Source organism: Vanellus vanellus, assembly GCF_965231255.1.
Source record: "Vanellus vanellus genome assembly, chromosome: 1".
Classification (NCBI taxonomy): domain Eukaryota; kingdom Metazoa; phylum Chordata; class Aves; order Charadriiformes; family Charadriidae; genus Vanellus; species Vanellus vanellus.
In genome coordinates, this window is record NC_138905.1 from 73,768,236 (window position 1) to 73,791,529 (window position 23,294).

The following is a 23,294-nucleotide window of genomic DNA, read 5'->3' on the forward strand; positions in this document are numbered from 1 at the left end:
CTAACTGCCAATAGGAGATGGATGTTTTGAAGACTGTGATTGATGTCCTGATAGCTACAGGAATGTCTGAACAGGCATTGGCCATAAAATAGTGTCATTTTCTGTGGCACACACACAATTAGTAGTTTTATCTTTTACAGCTTATCCCTTCCTCCAAGAGGAAAAAAAGCATTGAAGGTTAGTGTTGGAATCAAAAGCACATTTACTAATATGCTGAAAACTCTAAGGTAAACCAGACTGCAAAAGCTTCAACTCATTTTAAGCAGATCATCTCAAACTACTGCATTGCTGGGCAGTTTATCACATGTCAATTTATTTCCTTACTTTGACACACTTCTCATGTTACAGTAGAATCATAGAATGGTTTAGATTGGAAGGAACCTTGAAGATCATAGAGTTCCAACTCCCCTGCCATGGGCGGGGACACTTTCCACTAGACCAGGTTGCTCAAAGCCCCATCCAGCCTGGCCTTGAACACCTCCAGGGATGGGGCATACACAGCTTCTCTGGGCAACCTGTTCCAGTGTCTCACCACCCTCACGGGAAATATTTTTTTCCTAATATCTAATCTAAATCTACCCTTTCCAGTTTAAAACTGTTACCCCTCATCCTATCACTACACTCCCTGATAAAGGGTCCCTCCCCGGCTTTCCTGTAGGGCCCCGTAGGAGAAGATAGGATAAGAAGTGTGGTACTTCTCAAAAACAAAAAAAGTGAAGAGCAAAGTCATTTGCTCCCATGACCGAGGAGAAGACCAAAGAGGATTCCCCACCACCAGCTGGAGCCTGGCTGGGCACTGCAGGCTGTGTCCTGTCCAGGAAGTGCCAGGTGCCCCTGGAGGGCTACAGCTTGTGAAGAGAGGGTTACAGGTAGGGTGAAGAGCATCTCGGAAACATCAGCTCCACGTTCATCTTCACACCATAGTCTAAGTTATGCTTTTAGTATTGTGTCCAAAACTGATGGAGGGGAGGCTGGGGAAGAGGCAGTCTCTCACACTTCCGTGTTTCTTTTTCTTGATAAGGAATGAAGAAAGACATGAATCTACTTTTTTTCCCCTTTAATTTTTATCTTAACTCTTTGTTATCAGTTCTCTTTGGTCCCTTGACAAAGTCCATCAAAATCCTCCGGTGTTCAGGCGTGCTAAGTCCTCGCCCCAGCGAGAAAATAAACGCCAAATTTATAACTAACTAACTAACTAAAAATCCAGCGGGAAACCTGTTTCGGGGCGGGTGAACGAGGGGTGACTGACTCACCCTCCCTCCCCCCACCCCGTCCCGCCCGGGCCCTGCCCTGGCCCGGCCCTGGCCTGGCCCCGCGGGCGGGGCGCGCCGCCAGCGGAAGAAGTTTGGGCGCTACCGGGCGCCGTAGGCGGAGCGCCGCCGCGGCTGCTGCTGCTTTCCGCGGCCTGGCCAAGAGGCGGCGGTGGGGAATCGTCCCCTCGTAGGCATTTGGTTTTGGTTGTGTTTTTTTTTTTTTTTTTTTTCCTTCGTGGCCGGCGGGCTCGGCCCGGGAGTAGGCGCGGAAATGGCGGCTGCCCCCGGCCTTGCGCGGAGCCGGTTCGTGGTGGTGGGCGGAGGAATCGCAGGGGTCACCTGCGCGGAGAAGGTAAGGGCCGGCGCCCCCCTGCGCGCATGCGCGCGCCCCCCGCCGCCGGAGACATCCTTCGCCCTGGGGGCGCCATGTTGTCCCCGAACGCTGGCCTCGGCCGTCCCCTCTTTCGGCTCCGGCGGGGTTGAGGAAGGGGTCACTTCAGCCGGTAAGGCCGGGGCAGCGTCTCCGGGCCCATGGCGTTCGGGGTGTCAGGGCCTGCACGGGCCTTGTGTCACTGCTTGTGGGCGTTGGAGGCGGCCGGCCGTACGGGGGGCGAAACCGTCCTGCTCGGCTGTAGGGACCGCTCAGGTACAGATGAATGTTATACTTAAAGGCGTAAGTGCTTTCAGGGTCTACTTATGAACTTCTGTAGGAACAGGTCATTAGATTTACATAGCAATTGCATAAGTATTCTCATACAGTAATTACGTGTTGTGTTCTACTCTTCCCCCCCCCCCCCATTTTTTTACAATTATTTTGTCCCTCTTAAAAACAAACAAACAAAACAAACAAACAAACCGCAAAAAATCCCCCCCAAACCCAAACAAAAAACAGCGTCAGGGAAGAAACGTTATAACAACGTTTACCCATCTAGAAGTATTCCTCAAGAGGTTAAAACTATCATGCGAATAACCTGATAAGGGTTTACGACTGCTTCATAAAAAGAGGATTAAAACTTTGTAACTTGAGGAAGCCGATATTCTGTATGCTAGTCAAGGGGTCAGAAACTTGAGGGAGCACTGCATGCGTTATTCCTCATAACCATCACCAATTGTACCGCAATCAAGGTGCAGACTGCTGTGATGTGCTCCTTTTTATGAAAATATTGCTGTGTTTTTATTGGGTTTATGTTTAGGGCTGTACACCTGTGGAGATTGTCAGTCTTTTCAGCTTTCCCTGTGCTCAAGCTCTAAAAATAAATTTGTTTGTTTCTTGGTTTCAAGGTATTTGGTGTTTTTAAAGTAACGGTAACTGGAGGTAATTATGTACCTATAAAGTGGAATGATATTAGTTCAATGGAAGAGCGTTTTTTCTGTTAAAACTACAAAGCAGTATAAAGAGTGTATTTCAGATGCATCTATCCTTTGGTATTGAAGTGGTATTATTTCTCTTCTGACGCATTGTATAAACTACATGCAGACTGAATTACAAAAAATATTGATACTGTTCTCCGTCTTTATGGAATTGGTTTGTTTCTACAGCTTATTAGTTTGAGGGTTTGTTTTTTTTTCCTTTTATTCACGGTTAATGTGGGCTCTGGTACTACAGATGCTTAAATACTATATTAATATGAGTAATGCCTTAAAAGTTGATTAAATTTTTCACATAATTAAGGCTTTTGTGTATCCTTATTTACTTGCAAGAATAAGATTTGGGTCAATATTTAATATTCCCAGAGACTTTGCTTTCCTGGAAATAATTTAGAATTATGTCTAATTGCTATGGCCCTCTGTTTCACAATGCAGTTATTTCCAATATATGTTGGATGTGTATAGTCTTTAAGATTGCTAGAAAAGGGCCTGAAATTTATTGTTTTCTTGAGAATGCTTTATGCTGTGTTAGTGCCACAGAGTTTGGGCTTTATTTTCTTCCAAAGCTCACAGAGAGTGCCACTTACCGCTCTAATTCACACCTCTTTTCTTGTGCTCTTTCCTTTCCCTCTCCATCTTTTTTTCATGGAAAATCCAAATCGGATTGTTATGTGATGACAGGGACTTGCTGCTTTTTCTCATCTCTTAGTAATGCAGGAAGCACAGTTAGCAGTGAGTATTAGTAGTCTTCTAGCATATGTTTTAATTCACCAAGTCCATTAAATGTGGCACTGTGTGTTCTAGAAGGATTTCTGTGTTGTACATCCGTAGCTGGCAGCATGCTTTAAATAAAAGAGGAAAATTGAACACAGTTTTTCTTAGTCCTGGTTTTGAGCAAGTACAGTTCTGTGGAGCACAGTGGCAATAAACAACTTGCCCATCATATTGCATTTTGGGTATGCATTATATGATGCCTTGTAGTTCAGACTTCTCTGAGGAGAAGACTTGACTTGTCTGAGGGTAATCATTGCATCAGGTCTGTCTCAAAAAAGTTCACATAGTGTTAGTTACTTTTTGAGTACATTTTGAAATATTCTGACAAATTTTTTTAAAAGCTGATTTTTCCTTAAAAGCTTGAGTTAGATTTATTTTCTTGGTCACATAATGTTGCATGATTTAGATAATTTCTGCCTCCTATGCTTATATTGCAACATTTCTTTCTGCATTGTGATGACTTACACGTTTCCATATGCGTGAATAAACCTAATATTCTATCTGACAGATTTCTAATTTTAGTATTTCAAAAAGTAAAGAAGTGCAATAACCTTAATAATACTGAATGGAAGGTTTAAATAACCATTAGATCTTAATAAGACGTCAGCATTTGAGCATGTGTAAGTAATGCAAAGTACATGATGTCAGACTTAAAATTTTAGGCTACAGTGTACGTCTGATGATGATTACATAGAATCATGGAATGGTTTGGGTTGGAAGGGACCTTGAAGATCATCTAGTTCCAAGCCCCCTACCAAGGGCAGGGACATCTTCCCAGTAGATCAGGTTGCTCAAAGCCCCATCCAGCCTGGCCTTGAACAATTCCAGTGATGGAGCATCCACAACTGTATGTTGCCAACTGTATGATCATGTGAATCTCCCTGAAACTGGCAACAAAGTTTCACCACTTTCACCTTCAGATCACTAAGTTCGATTGTTCCTATGTGAGGTACAGGAATACATGCTAGTCCCTTGATAGCTCAGTTGTTCATGTACAACATGAAACATGCTTCTTGGTGGCTTTTCTGTTCATCTGTAGAGTGCTAGTGACAAGGAGCCCTGGATTTTCTCTGTACTCAGAAATGAGTGGTTTGTACTTGACAGAGCTGATTTATTTCCTGCGGCAGAGCAATGCACATTTGAAATGGGAACTCTTCACTTTGGCTTGGGGCCTGTAAAAGTCTTGTATTGCTTAATAACACTCTGAAGGTGATAATCCATTTATCAGTTTACTAAATAACATTTAAAATAGCCAATAGGAATCAGCATTTTCTCTGTCAGAGTGACATCTGTGAACAACTAGTCACTGCTATGCAAAAAAAAAACCAAACCAAACTGTATGTCCAGCAACTGGGTTTCTCCAGAAATCACATGATCATAGTCTGTTCCTGCAGTTGGCCTTTAGAATACTGTGAAAATAGTCTTTTGAGAAGTCATTTATAGTGTGGCTGCAGATATATTTGTGTGTGAATGAATTAAAGTCTTAGGTCTCCAAATTCTGTTCATTTCAGTTGTTATCCTTCCATAATCTTGAAGTAGTGTCTATCCAGTAGGATTCTACAAGACTAAAGTAATGTCATAACACATACTACTTTTCACCAATAATTTTATTGTTTTAAAGTCAAAATCTGTTGATGACTGTATTCACTCATCATGATTTCTGTTTCTTTACAAGCTGGCTATGGAAGTCCCATCAGAAGACATTTTTTTAATGACAACTTCTCCAGTTATAAAAGCTGTAACGAATTTCAAACAGGTAAGAGACTTAATTTTTCTTATGGTAGGGACCTTTTCAGATGTTTGTGTATGTACAGATAATTTAGAACCTAATCCTGGTTCTAAATTATAGAATTATCATATAGAATTATAAGAAGCCATATAGACTATATAGAATTATATAGAAGGGATGTATAGAATTATAAAAAGGGATAGCCTTCTGTGAATTTCCCTTCAGCTTTATCTGCATCTCCAGCAGCTGGTGATTCAATGACCTCTTTCCCCCAGTTGGAAAAGAAAATAAAATCCATATATGAGTGCAGGTTTTTGGCTAGAGGTTCATTAAGCTAGTTTTGCAGAGGTACTCAGATCTTGGAAAGCACTGTTCTTTCTCCCACTCTGAGGGAGCTTTAAACTCTGCCATAGGACATGGAAAGAGTTGGAGACTGGATTGTGCAGAACTTGGGGTGCAAAGCTGCCAGCCAGTAAGAAGTTGAAAGTTAAGACACCTAGAGCTGGGCTTCCACCTGGCATTCCGTATTCATGACTCTCTCTGAAACATGGTATCTAACAGGCGAGCCGTATCTCATGACAAGTAAAGAAAGACGACTCTGCAGTTTATCTGACAGCCCAGTTTTAACATAATTCTTCCTAGTGTATGAATGCCTAATTCAAATCACTACAGGGGGAAAGCAAAGCACAGAGATATTTGAACAGCATTTCTTTGCATTTAATGGCTATAGCTGTCTATAAGAATCTCTTCCTTTTCGCACTGTGGTTTTTGTCCAAGGCTAATGGGGTGCTCAGAACATAGATGAGAGACTGAGAACTCTGTGCGAGACTGGCAGAGTAACACCTAATTTAAGAATATCTTCTGAGCTTGAGAGTGCTGATGATAGGATCATGAGTATCCAGGAAAGACATTTACACATTGCAGAGATGTGAAGTCTGTTACTTGCATCAGCAGAAGTTTCAGTATCTGAAGAATAAGGAAATAGCTAAATGCTATTTGAAGGCAGCAGCATCTAAGTTTTGGACATGAGCATCTTAATTTCTCTTTGAATTGCAAGCATGGTGCAGCTTCTGGTTCCTAGCTATGTTCCAGACTCTTTTGGATATTCTCTAAAGTAGAAGGCCTGGAGGTTCCCATGCAGCTGCTCCCTTCTGGAAGAAAACAAAAATCAACATAACTTACTTGAATGTTTTCCAAGTTCTCCCACTCCTTCCTCCCCCACAAGCCTCTGAAATATCAGATGATGACTATGGATGAGATGCTAACTGAGCAAATACTTAGATGTGATCTTGAATCTGTTTTGCCTAAACACTTATATGTCTTGCTTACAAGCTGAACAGCAGTAAGCACTTTTCCTGACTTAAAGACCAGCTACCTGCAACAAGAGGTTTTTGAATCATTAGGTTTTTAAAGAAAATGTCACCAGATTTTTTTTTAAATAGAATAAAAATATTTATTCCAGACAGAAGTGTTTCTATAACCCTTCAATCTATTTTGACAAAAAAAAATTTCCCAAAATGCAGAGGAGTGGAAGATGCTTGCATAGGAGAACATCACTGAGTTATTTTATCAATGTTGTAACAAACAGAAAAACAGGGTCTTAACATTGCATCAGGTAATTTATAAAGCAGTATTAACAACTCTTATAATGTAGTCTATTTATGGAATAAAATATTATAGCAGTCAGATCAGCCACCAGGGTTCTCCATTTTTGCTTAATCTAGCTTAGAATTAGAATTAAAATTCTCTGTACTAATTTGACTCTTTACCAGGAATAGGCATGAAAAGATTCTGTATATAAAAAGGAACTTTTAGCGGTAACATGATAACGTGTTTTGAGACAATAGGAGCTTTATGTTGTGACTTCTTTACTGGAAATGAACATAACATGTTTTGTTACAAGCTTTAGAAAAAGATAGATAGATGATTCGTATTTTTAACTACCTCTCTTCATACAGGTCTCCAAAACACTTGAGGAATTTGATGTAGAAGAGCAACCAAGTTCTCTATTAGAAAAACGATATCCCAATATTAAAGTTATACAGTCTGGAGTGAAACAATTGAAAAGTGATGACCATGTAAGCTAATGTTTTCTTTTACTTTTATGTGGTTTTTCAAATTACTTATAAATAAAAATCTAAGAAACAGGTGAATATTTTGAGTGTGAAATTCTGTTGAAGAACATTCAGGTTATTAAAGTGTTAAGTTACCAAAATTACAAGAAAATACTTCCTGACTTTAATTTGACTTATCACTTACACTGTTGTTCAAATAGAAATATATACAGGGGACATAATTGCTTTTCAAAAATTACTTGTTAATTAGGAAACCATATCTCTTACATTTAAATCTTTGACACCATAGAAATATTGCATTTAAGACCCAATTGGAATAGCAGGGAAACCAGTCAATGAAACCAATACTGTATATCAATATAGGTGTCAGTTTCTGGAACCCTTGATCAGAGGTCTCTTTGATTGCTGAATTACTGCTTGTTGCTACAGAGACCAAAATATTTACAACTTTATGATAAAAAACCCCAATAATTCTTGAAAGATCCAACATTTCCACCTTTTCTTTTTAGCAGGAAATGAGCAGCCTACAGCACATGTAGATTCTTGTTAGTGTCTGTGTCAACTCGCCACATTACTTTTCACTTCAGCATTTATCAGAAACTCACATTCTGATCCAAAACTGGTTTTGCTCATTTTATGTCACACAGATATCATTCCAGTTAGATTATAATTTTCTAATATTCTGAATCAAATTATATTCTTGTATCATTATTACAATGCTGTTTTAATTCTGGTATGTCTCTGTGAACATGAATATTTCATGTACATGGATTTGGAGGATGTTTTGCCTCTGTTTTCCAAAAACCTTTAAAAACTCTCTTTGTGCAAAAACCCACTGTAAACTATTTAGCTTATAGTTTGGAAAACAACAAATAAGGTCATAAAATATTAAATTTTAAGTATTGCTTGTTGCAGAATGATGCAGCTTGTTCAGTGCCTAGCCTTTTTCTTTAGCAAAGAACAGAATTTGCAGTCTTTCTAAACTGTATTCCAGCCTGTGCCTAGTTAAGTTAACACAGGTCTACCGTGGTTGAAATGTTTTGAATGAGATTCTTAATTGCTAATAATAGTGCATAGGTCTACATCTGTTAGTGGGATGGGGGGACATTGTCATGTAGAAAATCGATTCTTTTAGCACAGCTAGTGAGTACAGAGTGCCACCAAGTGGTAATCTTTATATTTTATCTTTCTTTGAGTGCACTGTGTACACTTTTCATTTTATCCATCATGTAATGTCATATATTTGGGCTTGTAAGTCTGTGGTGAGTGTAATGCAAATAAATAACACACAATCAGTGTGAGTATGAAGGCTTGCTCTTTAAGAAGCCAGTTACAGTTTTTAATATCTGCAAAATACTTTGACATTAATGAAAAAAAAAAAAAGCTGATGTTCTCTTAGATGTCTCCAACTGTTTTTTCTTTTCTCTTAATTTTTAACAGAAGATTGTCACTGAAGATGGGAAAGAATATATGTATGAAAAACTTTGCCTGTGTGCTGGAGCAAAACCAAAATTAATTTTTGAAGGAAACCCATATGTGTTAGGAATCCGAGATACTGACAGTGCACAGGTAAATGCGGTTTGGACTTAGCAGTGTAGAATATATTCCTGCTTTACTAAAAATGATTGTGGAATGAAATGGAGAAACATATGATGTTTGTTATTCTATATCCTTAAATAGGAACACTTTTCAGTAGCAGAGAAATAGCCTTAAAGTACCATTAAATAAATTAATTAGTCACTAAATTTATTAAGTTTATAGACAGCTCATAGGCAATATTTCTAACATGATAACCTAGAATAAATGGTATTCTTTTACCCTCCAGGCAGAAGCAGAATTTGAAAATATAAACAGGAAGCAGGCAGCAGTAGAAACTTCCCTGAGAAGGTGTATCTGGTACAGGGTACGAAGGGCTAATTGTTAGAGTGAAAAGTTATGGAAGGACACTTTTTTCTAGTTCTACTGTATCCTTATTGTGCAGAAAAGTAACAGTTATAGTCAAAGATGTGGAAAAAATTTCACAAGAGAAATTACAATAGACTAAAACTTCAGCTCAAAAGTTGAAAGTGAGGTTTCACTGCCACACCTCTTTAGAATTAGAGGAGGCAAGGTGAAAGTGAACACTGCTTCTCCATAACATAAGAATTGTAATTAATCAAATGAAGTTTGGTGTTGAGAATAAAAAAGGAGTTACTTTTTCAAGCAAACTGAAGTGAAACTATGAAATTGTTGTTTGGTCTGAATATTAAAACTTTGCCTGAGTTTATGAAAAGAACAAAAAAAAAAAAGAAAGATAAGAAGAGGGAAGAAAACAACACATAAAAAAAGACAGCCATTGATAAAATTATCATGTTTAAATTGAAGAGGAAGATGCCACCTGAGTGGCACCAGTGAGGTCTGGAACCTGTGAGGGTGTTTCAGGATAGTGTTGTCATGTGCTTGTTGTCTTCTGATGGTCTTCCCAGTGCATCCACTATTAGCCACCGTGGGAAACAGTAAACTGGGCTATCATTTGTCAAAACTGATGTTGAACTTTGAATGAGACTGAAAATACTTGTTTCTGGGTTTGTTGGGGTTTTTTTTGATGGTGACTGGCTGCATTCACCAGTGCCCTCTGATACAACTTCGGTATCCTTCTCTGAAGGGGTTAATGAAATGCAGTTTTCATGGTCTTTTACAGTTCAGGTTCTCTGATACTGGAAGCTTGGATGAACAGATTTTTGTGTATTCACAGTAGTTGGTCCCATAGTTGTGATTCTTGATGTGTTTGAAAGAAGATACTTGAAGTGGTTATATTATGATCTGAAAAAATACTGTCTGGGCTATATTTTTTTTTTTATTTCTCTCACTACTAAGATGGTTTGGAGACTTGTCTTTCTGAAAGTTCTTTTGCACAAATAAAATTGGTTCTTTGATGTGCTACAAATTTTTTTTTACATCTTAAATTTCTGTATCTTTGCCTTTTTCATGTTATGCAAATTACCGTGAAAGTTATGGTCAAGCAAGTCATGATAAAACCAGATTAATACGTACCACAATGTTAATGGTCTCTAGGACAGAAAAGTCTCCTGGATTCTATTAAGGGCTCTGTCAAATTGTCTTAAATTTAATTATTTTACTTCTCCTGTCTAAATTTGAGACTTGAAAGGCTGTTTCAATAACTTCATCCCTTAATGTGATAGAACTTCAGAGGTTTCATTAGCTTCCGTAACAGATCTTAGCATAATGTGTATCAGTAGTTGAGAAAATCAAAATAAAAAGACTAAGAGAGCAAGAAAATATTGAAAAGGATGTAATTAATCAGTGATCTAAGATCATATGATCTAAGTTGTAATTGACTTTTTCTGTTTCAATGCAGGCATTTCAGAAGAATTTGGCTCAAGCTGAGAGAATAGTAGTGGTAGGAAATGGTGGCATTGCACTTGAATTAGTGTAAGTAAATGACTAAGTTTTAAAGATAAATGTGCAAATAAAATTTTTAACTATTCTATGTTAAATCTAATGTGTGTGAGTTTGGGAGAAGGTTGACTTATAAAATTATAACTCTGAAAGCATTTAGTAGCAAAATCGATTACAGTATTTTTTTCACAGTATAGCAGTGCTTACTGTCACATAAAATTCATCAAGCTTCAGAAGAAGCTTTGACACAGATATTAAGTATATACAGTGGTTTTCTGATTAGGCATCAACAGAGATTTCTGTTAAGACTACTAAGGGCAACGGTCAAGTTATAAAACTTGTCTGACTTCTGGAGACAGAGGATGTAACAAGGAATAGAGAGGCAGCTTATCTTGCACCCAGCCTAATTTAAGTTGATAAAGCTTTTGAAGTGTCTGACATAGCCTTTGAAACAGGTAGGATATTGAACCATGTGGTCCTGCAGTCTGCTAGATTACAGAAACATAGAATCATAGAATGATTTAGGTTGGAAGGGACCTTGAAGATCATCTAGTTCCAACTCCCCTGCCATGGGCAGGCACACCTTCCACTAGACCAGGTTGCTCAAAGCCCCATCCAACCTGGCCTTGAACACTTCCAGGGATGGGGCCTCCACAACTTCCCTGGGCAATTTGTTCCAGGGCCTCACTACTCTTATAGTGATTTTTTTTTTTTTTTTCCTAATATCTAATCTAAATCTACCCTTCAGATACTGGAGGGCTGCTATAAGGTCTCTCTTCTCCAGGCTGAACAAACCCAACTCTCTCAGCCTGTCCTCACAGGAGAGGTGCTCCAGCCCTCTGATCGTCTTAGTAGCCCTCCTCTGGACCTGCTCCAACAGGTCCATGTCCTTCTTATGTTGAGGGCTCCAGAGCTGGATGCAAGGTAGGGTCTCACAAGAGCATAGTAGAGGGGCAGAATCACCTCCCTCGACCTGCTGGCCACGCTTCCTTTGATGCAGCCCAGGATATGGTTAGACTTCTGGGCTGCGAGCGCACATTGCTGCCTCAACATCTCTATTATACAATTATATAGTCTTGTTTTGTGTTGCAGGGAATCACTTTTTCACTTTCACTAAATTTTTCCTCTCTGTGTACCAGTTCATGTTCCAGGTAATACAAACAAGATCCAAATGCCTATTCTTAGCTGTGGGCAGCCTGGCAAAAATGCACATTTTTTTTTTTTCATTGTGGGGAGCAGGAAATACTAAGTATTACTATTATAAATTTGATCTGCTTCCCCTTACCCCCTACCCTGGTTCATTTGAGGTTGTGCTGGTGAGAAACTATGACCTGTCAACTTGAAGAGATTTTTTTTTTTCATGTGCTCCTTATGTAAATATTTAGAAGCAGTAGTGGGTTTGATAGATTTAAAAGTCTTGGATCCCCTATTTCTAGCTTCTGAAATGAAACCTGGCACACTTCTAGTTGTGTTGCTAAAAGTCAGATCCTTTTTTCCTTTTTGGTCACTTTATCTATTGTTTGAATGTCCACAGGTATGAAATTCAAGGCTGTGAAGTAATCTGGGCTATCAAAGACAAAGCCATTGGGAACACCTTTTTTGATGCAGGAGCAGCTGAATTTCTCATTCAAAAGCTAACTGCTGAAAAACGAGAGACTCCAATTGAATGTAAAAGAACCAAGTATACAACGGAAGGTACGGTGTTTTAGTATCCTAACACTGCAGCAGCAGCATTTAATATTAAAGGTAGTCCTACGATCAGTTAATTTAACAGGCCATCTGGGGTATGTTATGGGTCTGTGCAGGCACCTAACAGTGGCATGGTTGTTTCGGAGATGAGTGAGGTAATGAAAGGCGTAAAGTAGAAAGGTGTTAAAAATACTGGCTTGGAGTCTGATTTGCTTGCAAATTAATGGGTTTTGGGACAGTGCACATTTTTGTCTTGCCTTCTGGCAACCAGATCCTATTTCTCTTAATTGAGAATTCTTGTTCTCAATTCTGCAGGCAATGAAGTATGCACACTAAATCTGATATTCTTCATCTCTTTCCTTCAGGAATTGAGGAAAAAGAAAGACGTATAGCAGCATCTGACAAACTGGGCAGTGCCTTAGGTCCCGATTGGCATGAGGGCTTACATCTTAAAGGGACTAAAGAGGTATGGTCATAATCTTGCTTACATTCGTTTAACTGTTGCTTTAAGCGGGTAAGGATGACAGAATGTGAAATGTCACATTCAGGATTATTTGAAGAATAAAAATGAAATGTGCTTGAACTGATTCTCCTGTTCTGTCAGAATTAAACAGGAAACTTATGTTAACATAAATAAAGTCATTTTGTGCTTGAAGGAGAAGGTGGCTTACCAGATCCACTGGCATGGTTTTAGCAATTTGCTCTTCAGATTGAAATATAAACGTTGGTTTGCATATTTCTGCAGGACTGGTGTCAATCCTAGCTTTGACCAAAAGCAGCGATACCTCTATTGTCCTGATTTTAGCTGCCATACGTACGTTGCCTGTAAAAAATAGGACAGTAAGATTTGTACAGAGGTACAGGGAACATCAATCTCCTCTCACAGCAGATAATGAAATGTGAAATCAGTAGTGGACGTGAGCATTGTGAAGAGTTTCATGTTTGAAAGAAAGTAAAAATCATCACATTTCATAGTTTTTTTATCAGGTTTTTATTTACTAACTTCTTAGCTGTTAGGTGTTTGCATCTGTTACACCCATTTAAAAAAAATGCCTTTCAAAGGTGATCAGTCGTAGATTCCACCTACGAATTGGCTTTACAATACCAACTAAAGGATGTTTAGGGTAATCAGCAGATTAATTGGTGGTGTTTGGGCTACTGAAGGCCGTGGAAACGTGTTTGTGTAACAGAGAATTAAACCATTCAAGGCCTGAATCCACAAAATACTTCAGAGAACAGGTAGAATTTTCCAAATTCTGTCTCAAGCTCAGAATAGGAGTGAGTGATTGAAACAGGTGTTGATGAAACAGGATATAATAATTTCTTTTTCTTTTTTTACAGCATTTCAGACATAAACTTGTTATCAGAATTTAATTCATCATAGAAAAATTAAGGATTTTAAATCCTGAAATATAGAAAAAATGACATTACTTTTCTGTTCTGATAAGTTCTGCATTCTTTTCCTGTAAATTCAGGGAAACTTGAATATGTTTTCTGGCATGCCAGAAAAATATAAATTGTCATGAAATTTCAAGGAACATCAGAGATCTGCTGAAAAAGTAGGTAAATTGCCATTTGCTATGGTTAGATCTGTGCCAAAAAAGGAAAAAGTGTGAGAACTCAGATAATGTGTTGTGCTTTAGGACAGGATACACAGGGTTTTTTTCAGTTTAGTAATGTCAATTTAGATGAAGGTGTACTTGCTGTAAAAAATATTGTTATTGCTAATCATTATGTTTACAATTTTGTCGATTTTTCTTTAGTTTTCTCATAAAGTACATATTGAAATACTATGTGAAGTAAAGAAAATACACTTACAGCAAGAATTTATACAACTGCAACGGACTTCTTTGACTTTTCCTAATGAAGAGAAAAATGTAGAACCAGATGAGGGTAGGTGCCAGTGCTGATTAGAAGTAACATGTTGAAGATAAAGCAGTGCTGGAGCATATTTTATCTTGGTTGCTGTTTTAGAGCAAATACAGATTCAGAAAAAAAATTGCTTTATTTCTATAAATCAAATGGAGCTGTAGCAATTGATAGTAGTTGAGAATTTGATTTATGGAATACAATTGAATTACAAAATATTATGGATCCAGACCATTTTTCCACAAAGTTACTTAAATCCTGTGTGCAGAATATTTCCTCCTTGTAAGTCTAATAAATCATATATTAATAATGTAGTTAAAAGAGAAGCAAAAAAAAACCCAAAAACATTTAGTGTCAAAACTGATCTAATCCTTCAAAGAAAGTAGAAGAAAATATAATTTGTTTCATGAATAATTATATCTATAAATTCCACTGAATGAAAATTAATATTTAAAATACTATTTTAAAAGCCAGTTACTTTCAGCATAAGTTTCTAGGAAGTCAAATCTCTGACGTTATTTTTGCTTTTGAGGCATTTCCTGTGCATCTGTAAATTTATATGTAAAAGAATATTTGGCAATTGCATAGAATATCCCATGGGTCTGAAGCAGTGGCAGCATACAGTATTTTTCCCTTACAAATGAGGGCTTTGATGTAGGAAAATTCCTGAGAAAGTTAATAGTAGGACTTGGAGTTAAGCTCCAGAATCTCATTTTTCTAGTCCTGAGTGAAGGTAAGAAATGTTACAGGTAATCTCTATTTTTGGTTTTGGTTTTTTTTATGTATTTTACTTTTATTTTTCCCTGCCTAATCAATTAGATACCTCAAAAGACTTTTTTCCTTCTTTTTATTTCAGGTCTTATTTATAGTAAGACATAGTTAGTAAAATAAGTTCTGTTGGTTACATTCTCAGGGCAAAATTTTCCCCTTTTTCAGTGCTATGGCCTGTATATGTGGAATTAACTAATGGAAAAATTTATGGATGCGATTTCATTGTCAGTGCAACTGGAGTTGTGCCAAATGTTAAACCATTTCTTGATGGCAATAATGTAAGTATACTGATTTCTTTTGAAGTTTAAGCTGTTTTTGGTTTTGTTTTTGTTTTTTTTTTTTAAAGTAAGATGAAATAAGCTTTTTCAGCTGGTTTATGCTTCCGACATGAAACATTGATTGATAAGGGTTTTTGAATGTTGTACAGCATTGCAGAATTGTTGATAGCGGAAATAGCTAACACGATAAAAGTTAATTTCATTAGAGTTCTTGGGTTATTATATTGCTACTTATATTTACTGATACACAGTATATATGCAATATGCACTGTTAAGATTAAGCCTATACAAAGAGAAAAAAGCATTTGTAGAATTATTTAATATGGCAAAAATTTAGAATAATTTTTGTGTTAGTTCTGCACCATATTCTTATCTTAAAAATCTTAAAAATTTTCTTCTGGGAAGGAAGCAGTTATTTCGAATAATTTTAATCTAGGAAACTGAGCTATAAAGGTGCTCATATTCATCAAGGGAAGTCACGCTTTGAATCAGTATCCAAACGTGGATGATGATTACAGCGTTCGTGGCTGCCATGTGAATTTTCAGGCCTTGAGGTCATTCTGTCTCCGTGTTGGGTGTCTGGTTTAACTCCAGCCAGCAGCTCAGCCCCACACAACAGCTCGCTCATTCCCCCAGTGGGATGGGAGAAGAGTCGGAAGGGTTAAAAGTGAGAAAACTCATGGGTTGAGATAAAGACAGTTGAGGCAAAACAAAAGCTGTGTGAGCAAGCAAAGTGAAATAAGGAATTCATTCACTATTTCCCATCAGCAGGGAGGTGTTTAGCCATGTCCAGGAAAGCAGTGCTTATCATGCAGAATGGTTACTTGGGAATACAAGCGCCATAATTACGAATGCCCCCCCCCTTCCTCCAAGTAGAACATTGTATGGCTTGGGGTATCCCTTTGGTCAGTGGGGATCAGCTGCTCCAGCTGCGTCTCCTCCCAACTTCTTGTGCACCCCCAGCCTTACCGCTGGCGGGGCAGCGTGAGAAACAGGCTGTGAGGCAGTATAAGTGCTGCTCTGCAGCAGCTAAAACACCCCTGTGTTTTTTTAGAGGAGTCTGCCATTAAAAATTAACAAATGAGATGACCGCTTAACATGGATGAAGTTGAATTACTTAGTTTAAATGATTATTTTTCTTATGCTGATCTGTTCAAATACTTTAGTTTGCTGTAGGAGAAGATGGAGGTCTTAAAGTAGATAAACACATGCACACATCCATACCAGATATATATGCAGCTGGGGATATCTGCACGGCGTCGTGGGAACCTAGTCCAGTGTGGCATCAGGTAAATCAAATCATACGATTGTGCACTCAGCAGCAGTCTAATCTACAAAGTAAATCACACACTATTACAAAGATGGGAGAAAAGAAAGTTCAATTGAAGCGGAAACCAGGGAACAAGTAGATAATCCTGGGTGTGTTGATAACAGATAATTTCATCTCAGTGGCTGAAAGCCAAGCGGTTCAGGCTTTCTGACTACAATGATATATGTAGTATGCATCGATGAACAGTGAGTGTTGGTTATTACACAGTGGCATGTATCTGTGATTTTAAATCTTTTTTTTCTTTTTTTTTTCTTTTTTAGATGAGACTGTGGACTCAGGCTAGGCAGATGGGATGGTATGCAGCAAAATGCATGGCAGCAGATACTTTGGGGGAATCTATTGATCTGGATTTCAGCTTTGAACTATTTGCTCATGTTACAAAATTTTTCAATTACAAGGTAAAGTCTAATAGTCTTCAACCACTGAGTAAAACACATATTCCTTGCTTTATATTCATTTGCCAATGCCGAGCAGATGCTTTAATATTGATGAAACCGTTTTCTCTATATAATAATTAATCTTGGTTTAGATTTTCTCTGTTCATCCTAACTTTGAATGCTGAAACTGACGAGGGCAAAGTTCTTTACAGATACATTACAAATTTTAATTGGTGAATGACAGTGGTCTACTTTGCATCTCTATATATTCTATTTCATTAAGGTTCTGTTCATGGATAAATTCAATACAGTTCAGCCTGGCAACCGGTTCATTATTGGGTTTTGTGTATGGTATTTCAAGGTGAAGATTTTTAATTCTGTTGTGGGTTTGAAAGCCAATGAAGGGGGAAGGTTCCCTAAGGACAAATACTTCCCTGTTTACATCAGTCTTTTGAAGCTTGGAACTGTTATCAGCAGAAATGCTAAAAGCCACTGCAATGATCTTATGAGCGCTTTTTCTTTTTCCTTCTTTTAGGTGGTGGTTCTGGGAAAATACAATGCTCAGGGCTTGGGTTTAGACCATGAACTGATGCTGAGGTGTACCAAGGGACAAGAGTACGTTAAAGTAGTGATGCAGAACGGCCGAATGATGGGAGCTGTGCTGATTGGTGAAACAGACTTGGAAGAAACCTTTGAAAACTTAATTTTAAATCAAATGGATCTTTCAGCCTACGGTGAAGATCTCCTGAATCCAGATATTGATATAGAAGATTATTTTGATTGAACAAAAATCCATTTCCATTTTGTATATAAAGTTTTGACACTGAGTAATATGTCTTATAAAACCATTTCCTCGGGATTATCAGAAATGAGGGATAAATTCAATGCCTTATTAAGATTTTGTGTAGATCTTGTCAAAATACTGACCAGCAAATTAAATTAATCTGTGTAGAAATGCAGCAACAAAACCAAGTTTATTAACATTGGCAAAGAGTTTTTGTCTATATCAGATGAGGGTGAGAACAGGGCTGTAACAGTCATAAAAAGTGGGCTTCACTGTGCTGTTCGCTCACACTGCATTCACTTGAATGCAAGGTACCCTTCACTTTTAAAAAGTAAATAAAACATGTTAAATTGGGTGCCTGCCTCATAGCTCTCTTCTTCCCCAAACCATGCGTAATTCACCTGCCATGGTTACCAGAGCCCAGTTTCCCCATGGCTTACTGCCGTGTGTGTTCCTCATCTCAACCAGGAAGCCACCCTGGATGTGATGCTGCCGCCTTACCTGCCTAAAGCCACCTCTAGACTTAAGCGGTAGATGTATTGGCTAGGGTGGGAAGGCCCCTGCTTCCAAAAGCCACTTGCTCAGGTGAAGGTTTACAAGGCAGTCAGGCAGTGTGTTGTCATCCCTCCACTGCTCAGACCTGTGAGTACTTGCTACAGGTTTCAAGACTCCTGTTCCAGCTAATGGTACCGTCTCTGCCAAGCTGGCTCAGATTAACAGGGAACATCTTTAGGGCACATGGAGCTCAGACCTTTCACTGCCTGGAATGTGGTCTGCAAATACATGGCAAGATGGATGCTTTATATTTTATTTTATTTTTTTCATAAGTTTATTTCCGAAATAAATGTATTTGCTACGCAGGTAAGTACAGAATGCAAAAACTTTGACTAATGAAAGCCAGGATGAGATGTCAGTTGAGAGCAGCGTTTTTACTGCTCATCACTTCAGCTGTGCAGGTATTGTGGTAGAGCTGCACTGGTGTGTCCTTTCTGGTATCTCCCCCAGGATCAGTGAGCAATGCGGTCCAAGGAAAGGCTAACACAACAGCACTGGGGGATGTCATCTGCAGCGGTCTTCCCTGGAAAGAGGCTGTGGAGCAGGGTGCTGTGACCAGACTATGTGGTAGATGGTACTGGATGCCACTTTGAATGGGAGTCCGATATCCTAATAGGATTCTTAATGGACAATGATTATAGTCACTCAGTGAAAATGTTCATGGGGACTGTGTCTCGACCACTTTTTGCCCTCGCCTCATTTCCACTTGTGCGTATTGGTTCCAGGAGGGAATTTTTGCAGGTACTAAACTCCAGTTTGTCTTCTGGTAACTAGCGACAAAATACCTACTGCTAAGTTGCCAGTGGGGGTTTAAGCTGTTTGGGTTTGGTTGTAACGAGCTCCCTGGCTGTATGTTTAGTTACACAAGATGCACTTTCATAACAGTGATGTGCACGTACAGGCTTGCTTCAGTCGAGTTCCTTCTTTTTTAGTTGCCAGGCATAATTTAGTGTCTAGGTGTTAAAGCCCAACAATTTAAGCTATTCCATAATGTCCTCACTGTATTCCATAGTGCCATCCATGGACATAGGTTGTTTCACTGGCTTTTGGGTTGGTTCTACAATTGCTACTTGGGAGTTGCTGTTTATTTAGGTTCAAACTGGGAACAGTTTGTTGTACTCCACTAAATGCAAAGTTGGCAGTACATTTTGGGAATTCTCCCAGAAAATCACTAATTTTTAAGAGAATGACTGTTTAATTAAATGAATTAATTCCACTTTTGGCAAAGGTTTCAGATAAATGATGGGTGAAATACCAAGCTTTGGTCACTTATCAGGGATTAAAGATTCTACCAGAAAGATAAAGAGCATGTTATTAATCATGTTTGGTTTATATTTAAGTTGGTATACATCTGAGTATATGTGAGGGGGAAAACAAAATGAAACCTACCAGAATTCTAAGTTTATGAGTTTGAACTTGCCTTATTGATCATAAGCTGCTAAGATCTTAAAAATAAAAAAAACCAACTAAATTAGCATTCAGCCTCGTGTGTGCCTCAGCAATGCCTGAAGTCAGCAGTAGCAGTTGAGTCTTTACCACTCTGGCAGCACAGTTACTTGATCCTGGAAACACTCATCGAAGGAAGTCAACAGGTATATATTTCTACTTTACATGCAATTAAGTATTCTCCCTGCTGAAATGGGAGGCAGAAAAATTCTGTAGCTGAAGATTTTCTTCAGTCCATAGAAAATGCTGAGGAAAGAGACTGACCCTACACGTGGAACGGCCGCAGTTCAGCCAGTGGGATGTGGTGTCCTATGTTACAGGTTGGGTCAGGCGTGGAAAGGAAAAGACTTTGTGGCATGCATTTAATTACTCACTGCAGAAGGTGGGACTGAGCAACTAAAACAATGTTGGTGCACTTCAAATAACCAATTTTGGAGGATATTGATTATATAACTTTAAGTACTTCTCGATTGGGAGAAGTAAGAATGGAAAAAAGCTTATACTATGCCCTCTGTTGCAAAAGAACTGAAGCTTCTGACCTACCCTGACACGTGCCTGTACTGAAAAACAGTAGCTGCTCTGAACTCTTCAAGCACTTCTTCAGGTTTATTTCAACATAAGAAATGAAGTTTTTACAGTGAGAACAATCAATCACTGGTACACCCAACCTCTGCAGGGCAGCACAGGAGGTTTTCAAGATGCAGCTGTACAGGGTGCTGATAATCTTGTCTAGGCTCCCTTTCCCACAAGAGGTTGGACCAGATCTTTCAAGGGTCCTTTCCCACCTGGGCTGTTTGTGATTCTGTGTTGTCTGAATGTGGAACAGTGCTAAACCACATGGTTTGCTCCTTGTTTAGAAAAAAGTATATCTTTCCTCAAGTCTATTTACTGGATAAAAATGAGCCTTCCATTATTATGAAACTTTTCTTTTTATATAATTAGTCAAATGTAAATATGTAAATATTAAGATGCTAATAGCATTCCAGCAACTTCTTGAAGTACACGTGAGAGAAGGGAGGTCACATGGTTCTAGGGTGAGATTAGTCTCAAAGGAGTTAATAAGGGTAATTTCCTGGTTACTGAATTTAACCCAACAGCATTTTACAGTCCTGGAATTCAGAGTGCAATATACATCATCTTCTAGTTTAAAAAAAAATTAGAGGGGAAATCCAGAACCCTGAGGGGCAAGGAAGTGACCACTCGCTCTTTCACGTGGTTGAAAGACTGTTTTTAATAAATAGCGTAATCATGACAGCTGCATTTCTGAGACTAAGCACTGCTTAAAGGTTAAGCATAAAATAAACCAAAGCCCAGCAGCTGTTGCCGCTCAGAACTGAAGGTGTGGGCAGAGCTGCTCTTTAGGCCTTTTCCTTCGACCCAGCTATTCTCGCTCCCAGCTCTGACAAACACAAGTGGAACTGAACACACCAAGTTCTCAGTAGCAGCAAAATGCCTTACTGGTTACCACATGCAGAATTTCAGTAGCAGCTCATGTTTTTCCAAATGCACCAAGGTAATAGCTTGAGCATTCTTTCTATTGTCTATCCCTTTGCACCTAGTACACTACAGTCTTCCTGTGTTAAATCGCAAGTCCTGACAGTGTTCAACTTTAAACATATTTTTTATGCCTTTCTAGCAAAAAAAGAAAGCATCAGTTTCAATCTAGTTCCAAACCTCAAAATTAAAATTTGACCATAATTTCTGAATTATCAAATTCCCACTACTTGTGAAACCTCTTAAAACAACTTCTGTCTTCTCTTCTACTCTTACTTAGTAATCCTGAGTGACTTTTATCATCTTTCTTCTCTCGACTATTATAGTTTTCACTAAGCTTGCATAGAATCTGTGTATTACGGAGAAACATGCTCAGTGTTCATCCAGACAGGTATTCAATTGCCATCAGCCACTGAGCTTCATGGGAAAAGGCAATGTAAGAATATTTGCAGCAGTAGGCACTGGCTCTCTCTTACCTTGACAGAACCGAGACCTTATGTGAAAGGAGTCGTAAGTGAGTCAAAAAAGACAGGTTGCTCTTCCAAATGGTGGAGACACACTAGTAGCAAAGTTAAGAGACTAGAAATCAGAAATCTCCCAAAGATTAAGTTTAACATAGCCCACATTTAGTGTTTAAAGTATGCAACTTCTAATGCAGTCATGTTCTAGTGCTTGTAGAGCAGAAGAGTATTTCTTAGGACAACCAGAATCACTTCCAATCTGTCATGGTTTAGGCCACATCAGCTACTGGGGACCTGGGGGACCCCAGATGGGACCAACAGATGCTCCCCTCTACCTCTCTTCAAAGAGAGAGGCAGAGGGGGGAAAAAGAGACTTATGAGTTTAGAAGGAACTAAACTACTTTAATGAAATATTAATAATAAAATAAAAAGAAATAATGAAATATATACAAAACCATATCAAGTTCCCGAGGTGACAATCATGACACTGGCTGGCACTGGGGCAGTCCCAGGCTGGACTCAGTGACAGACGGGAACTGGATTCCAGATCTGCATTCAGAATTGGGATCACAGGCAGACGAACAGACTCCTCCTCAGATGTCGGCCATTGAAGAGAGAGGTGACCCTTTGATACCTTATAACAATGGGGTGTTTCTCCCATTTATTCCCAGTTAGAAGAGGCCCAGCTAAGAAGTAAAGTTACTGAACAAAATTGGTCCTGTTTTACCTCAAACCAGGACATAATTAGAATACAGGTCTGTAGTTGGAATATAAGCCAATTCAACAGGGGAAGGAGGGGAAAAGAAGAGGAGAGAAAAGTATTTCTTGAGTGGTGTTCTTTCTGTATTTCCCATATAAAGTATAACTTTTACAAAGGGAACAGCTGAGATCAAGGAAAGTTGTCTTGTTTTTAAATATAAATTTAGGTACTTCTGAAAAACACAGAAGAGGTAATTTTTGAGTCACCAGCTAGAGAAATCCAGTTCTAAGAACAGACATATTTTAAAGGGATAAATACATACAATATTTCACAAAAATCTCTACAAGTCAGAAGTAGTGCAATGTTGTCACAATGCCCTGTTGAAATTCTTCTCTAAAGTACACTCAAGTACTCAAACATGCTGTAGTAGATCCAAGTATTGCAGAAATGGGCCACATCTCTGCTCAAAACTGCAGTGACAGTGATGCCCATGTGGGCTGGAACTGCCCCTGGCACAGCACAGGGGCTGACCCACAGATGGCTCCAGAGGAAGGGTGCTGCAGCAGCCCAGGTCTCCACACGTCTGATGTCACCAGCCCCAGGGAGAGACAGCAGCCTCACTGCTGGGAGCTGTGCTCTGGTTGCAGTGTTGAGTTGCTGGGTGAAGGAGCTGCAGGAGGAGGTGAGCAGCCTGCATAGCAGCCAGGAGGAGGAACCGGAGATGGCAGGGTCTTCACAGAGACTCTGCAGAGGTAAGGACCACTTGAGCTCTGTGCTGCAAAGGAGGGAAAACCTTGAGATTACCCTCATAGGAGCAGCGGATGCAGACTCCCACAGGAGGGAAGGCTGGAAAACTCCTGCTTCCAGCAACACAAAAGGGCTCCTTTTCCACCTGCAGCTCTGCCACTGCAGAGTAGGTACAGTGCCCTGAGAAAGACAATG

The 23,294-nt window shown here is 39.1% G+C and overlaps 1 protein-coding gene across 3 annotated transcripts; it reads left to right on the forward strand.

Moving 5' to 3' along the window:
* The first annotated feature begins 1,422 nt into the window (after positions 1-1,422).
* On the forward strand, positions 1,423-18,076 carry PYROXD1 (pyridine nucleotide-disulphide oxidoreductase domain 1). 3 transcript variants are annotated; one of them, XM_082498447.1, is made up of 12 exons: positions 1,423-1,605; positions 5,071-5,151; positions 7,083-7,202; positions 8,640-8,768; positions 10,558-10,631; positions 12,133-12,293; positions 12,653-12,753; positions 14,051-14,180; positions 15,093-15,205; positions 16,372-16,494; positions 16,796-16,933; positions 17,448-18,076. In XM_082498447.1, the coding sequence occupies exons 1-12, from the start codon at positions 1,525-1,527 to the stop codon at positions 17,694-17,696; spliced, it is 1,500 nt and encodes a 499-aa protein (XP_082354573.1). In that variant the 5' UTR covers positions 1,423-1,524; the 3' UTR covers positions 17,697-18,076. The 3 variants fall into 3 exon arrangements, with proteins under 3 accessions (XP_082354573.1, XP_082354572.1, XP_082354571.1); XM_082498446.1 differs by lacking the exon at positions 1,423-1,605 and adding an exon at positions 1,665-1,756; XM_082498445.1 differs by lacking the exon at positions 1,423-1,605 and adding an exon at positions 1,788-1,899.
* The last annotated feature ends 5,218 nt before the right edge of the window (positions 18,077-23,294 follow it).

What these genes read in the sequence shown, in the direction of transcription:
- PYROXD1 (XM_082498447.1), top strand. Translation starts at nt 1,525, where the DNA reads ATGGCGGCTGCCCCCGGCCTTGCGCGGAGCCGGTTCGTGGTGGTGGGC. An exon ending in GAGATACTGACAGTGCACAG is followed by an intron (nt 8,769 to 10,557) that starts GTAAATGCGGTT and finishes GTTTCAATGCAG; the next exon opens with GCATTTCAGAAGAATTTGGC. An exon ending in AACCAAGTATACAACGGAAG is followed by an intron (nt 12,294 to 12,652) that starts GTACGGTGTTTT and finishes TCTTTCCTTCAG; the next exon opens with GAATTGAGGAAAAAGAAAGA.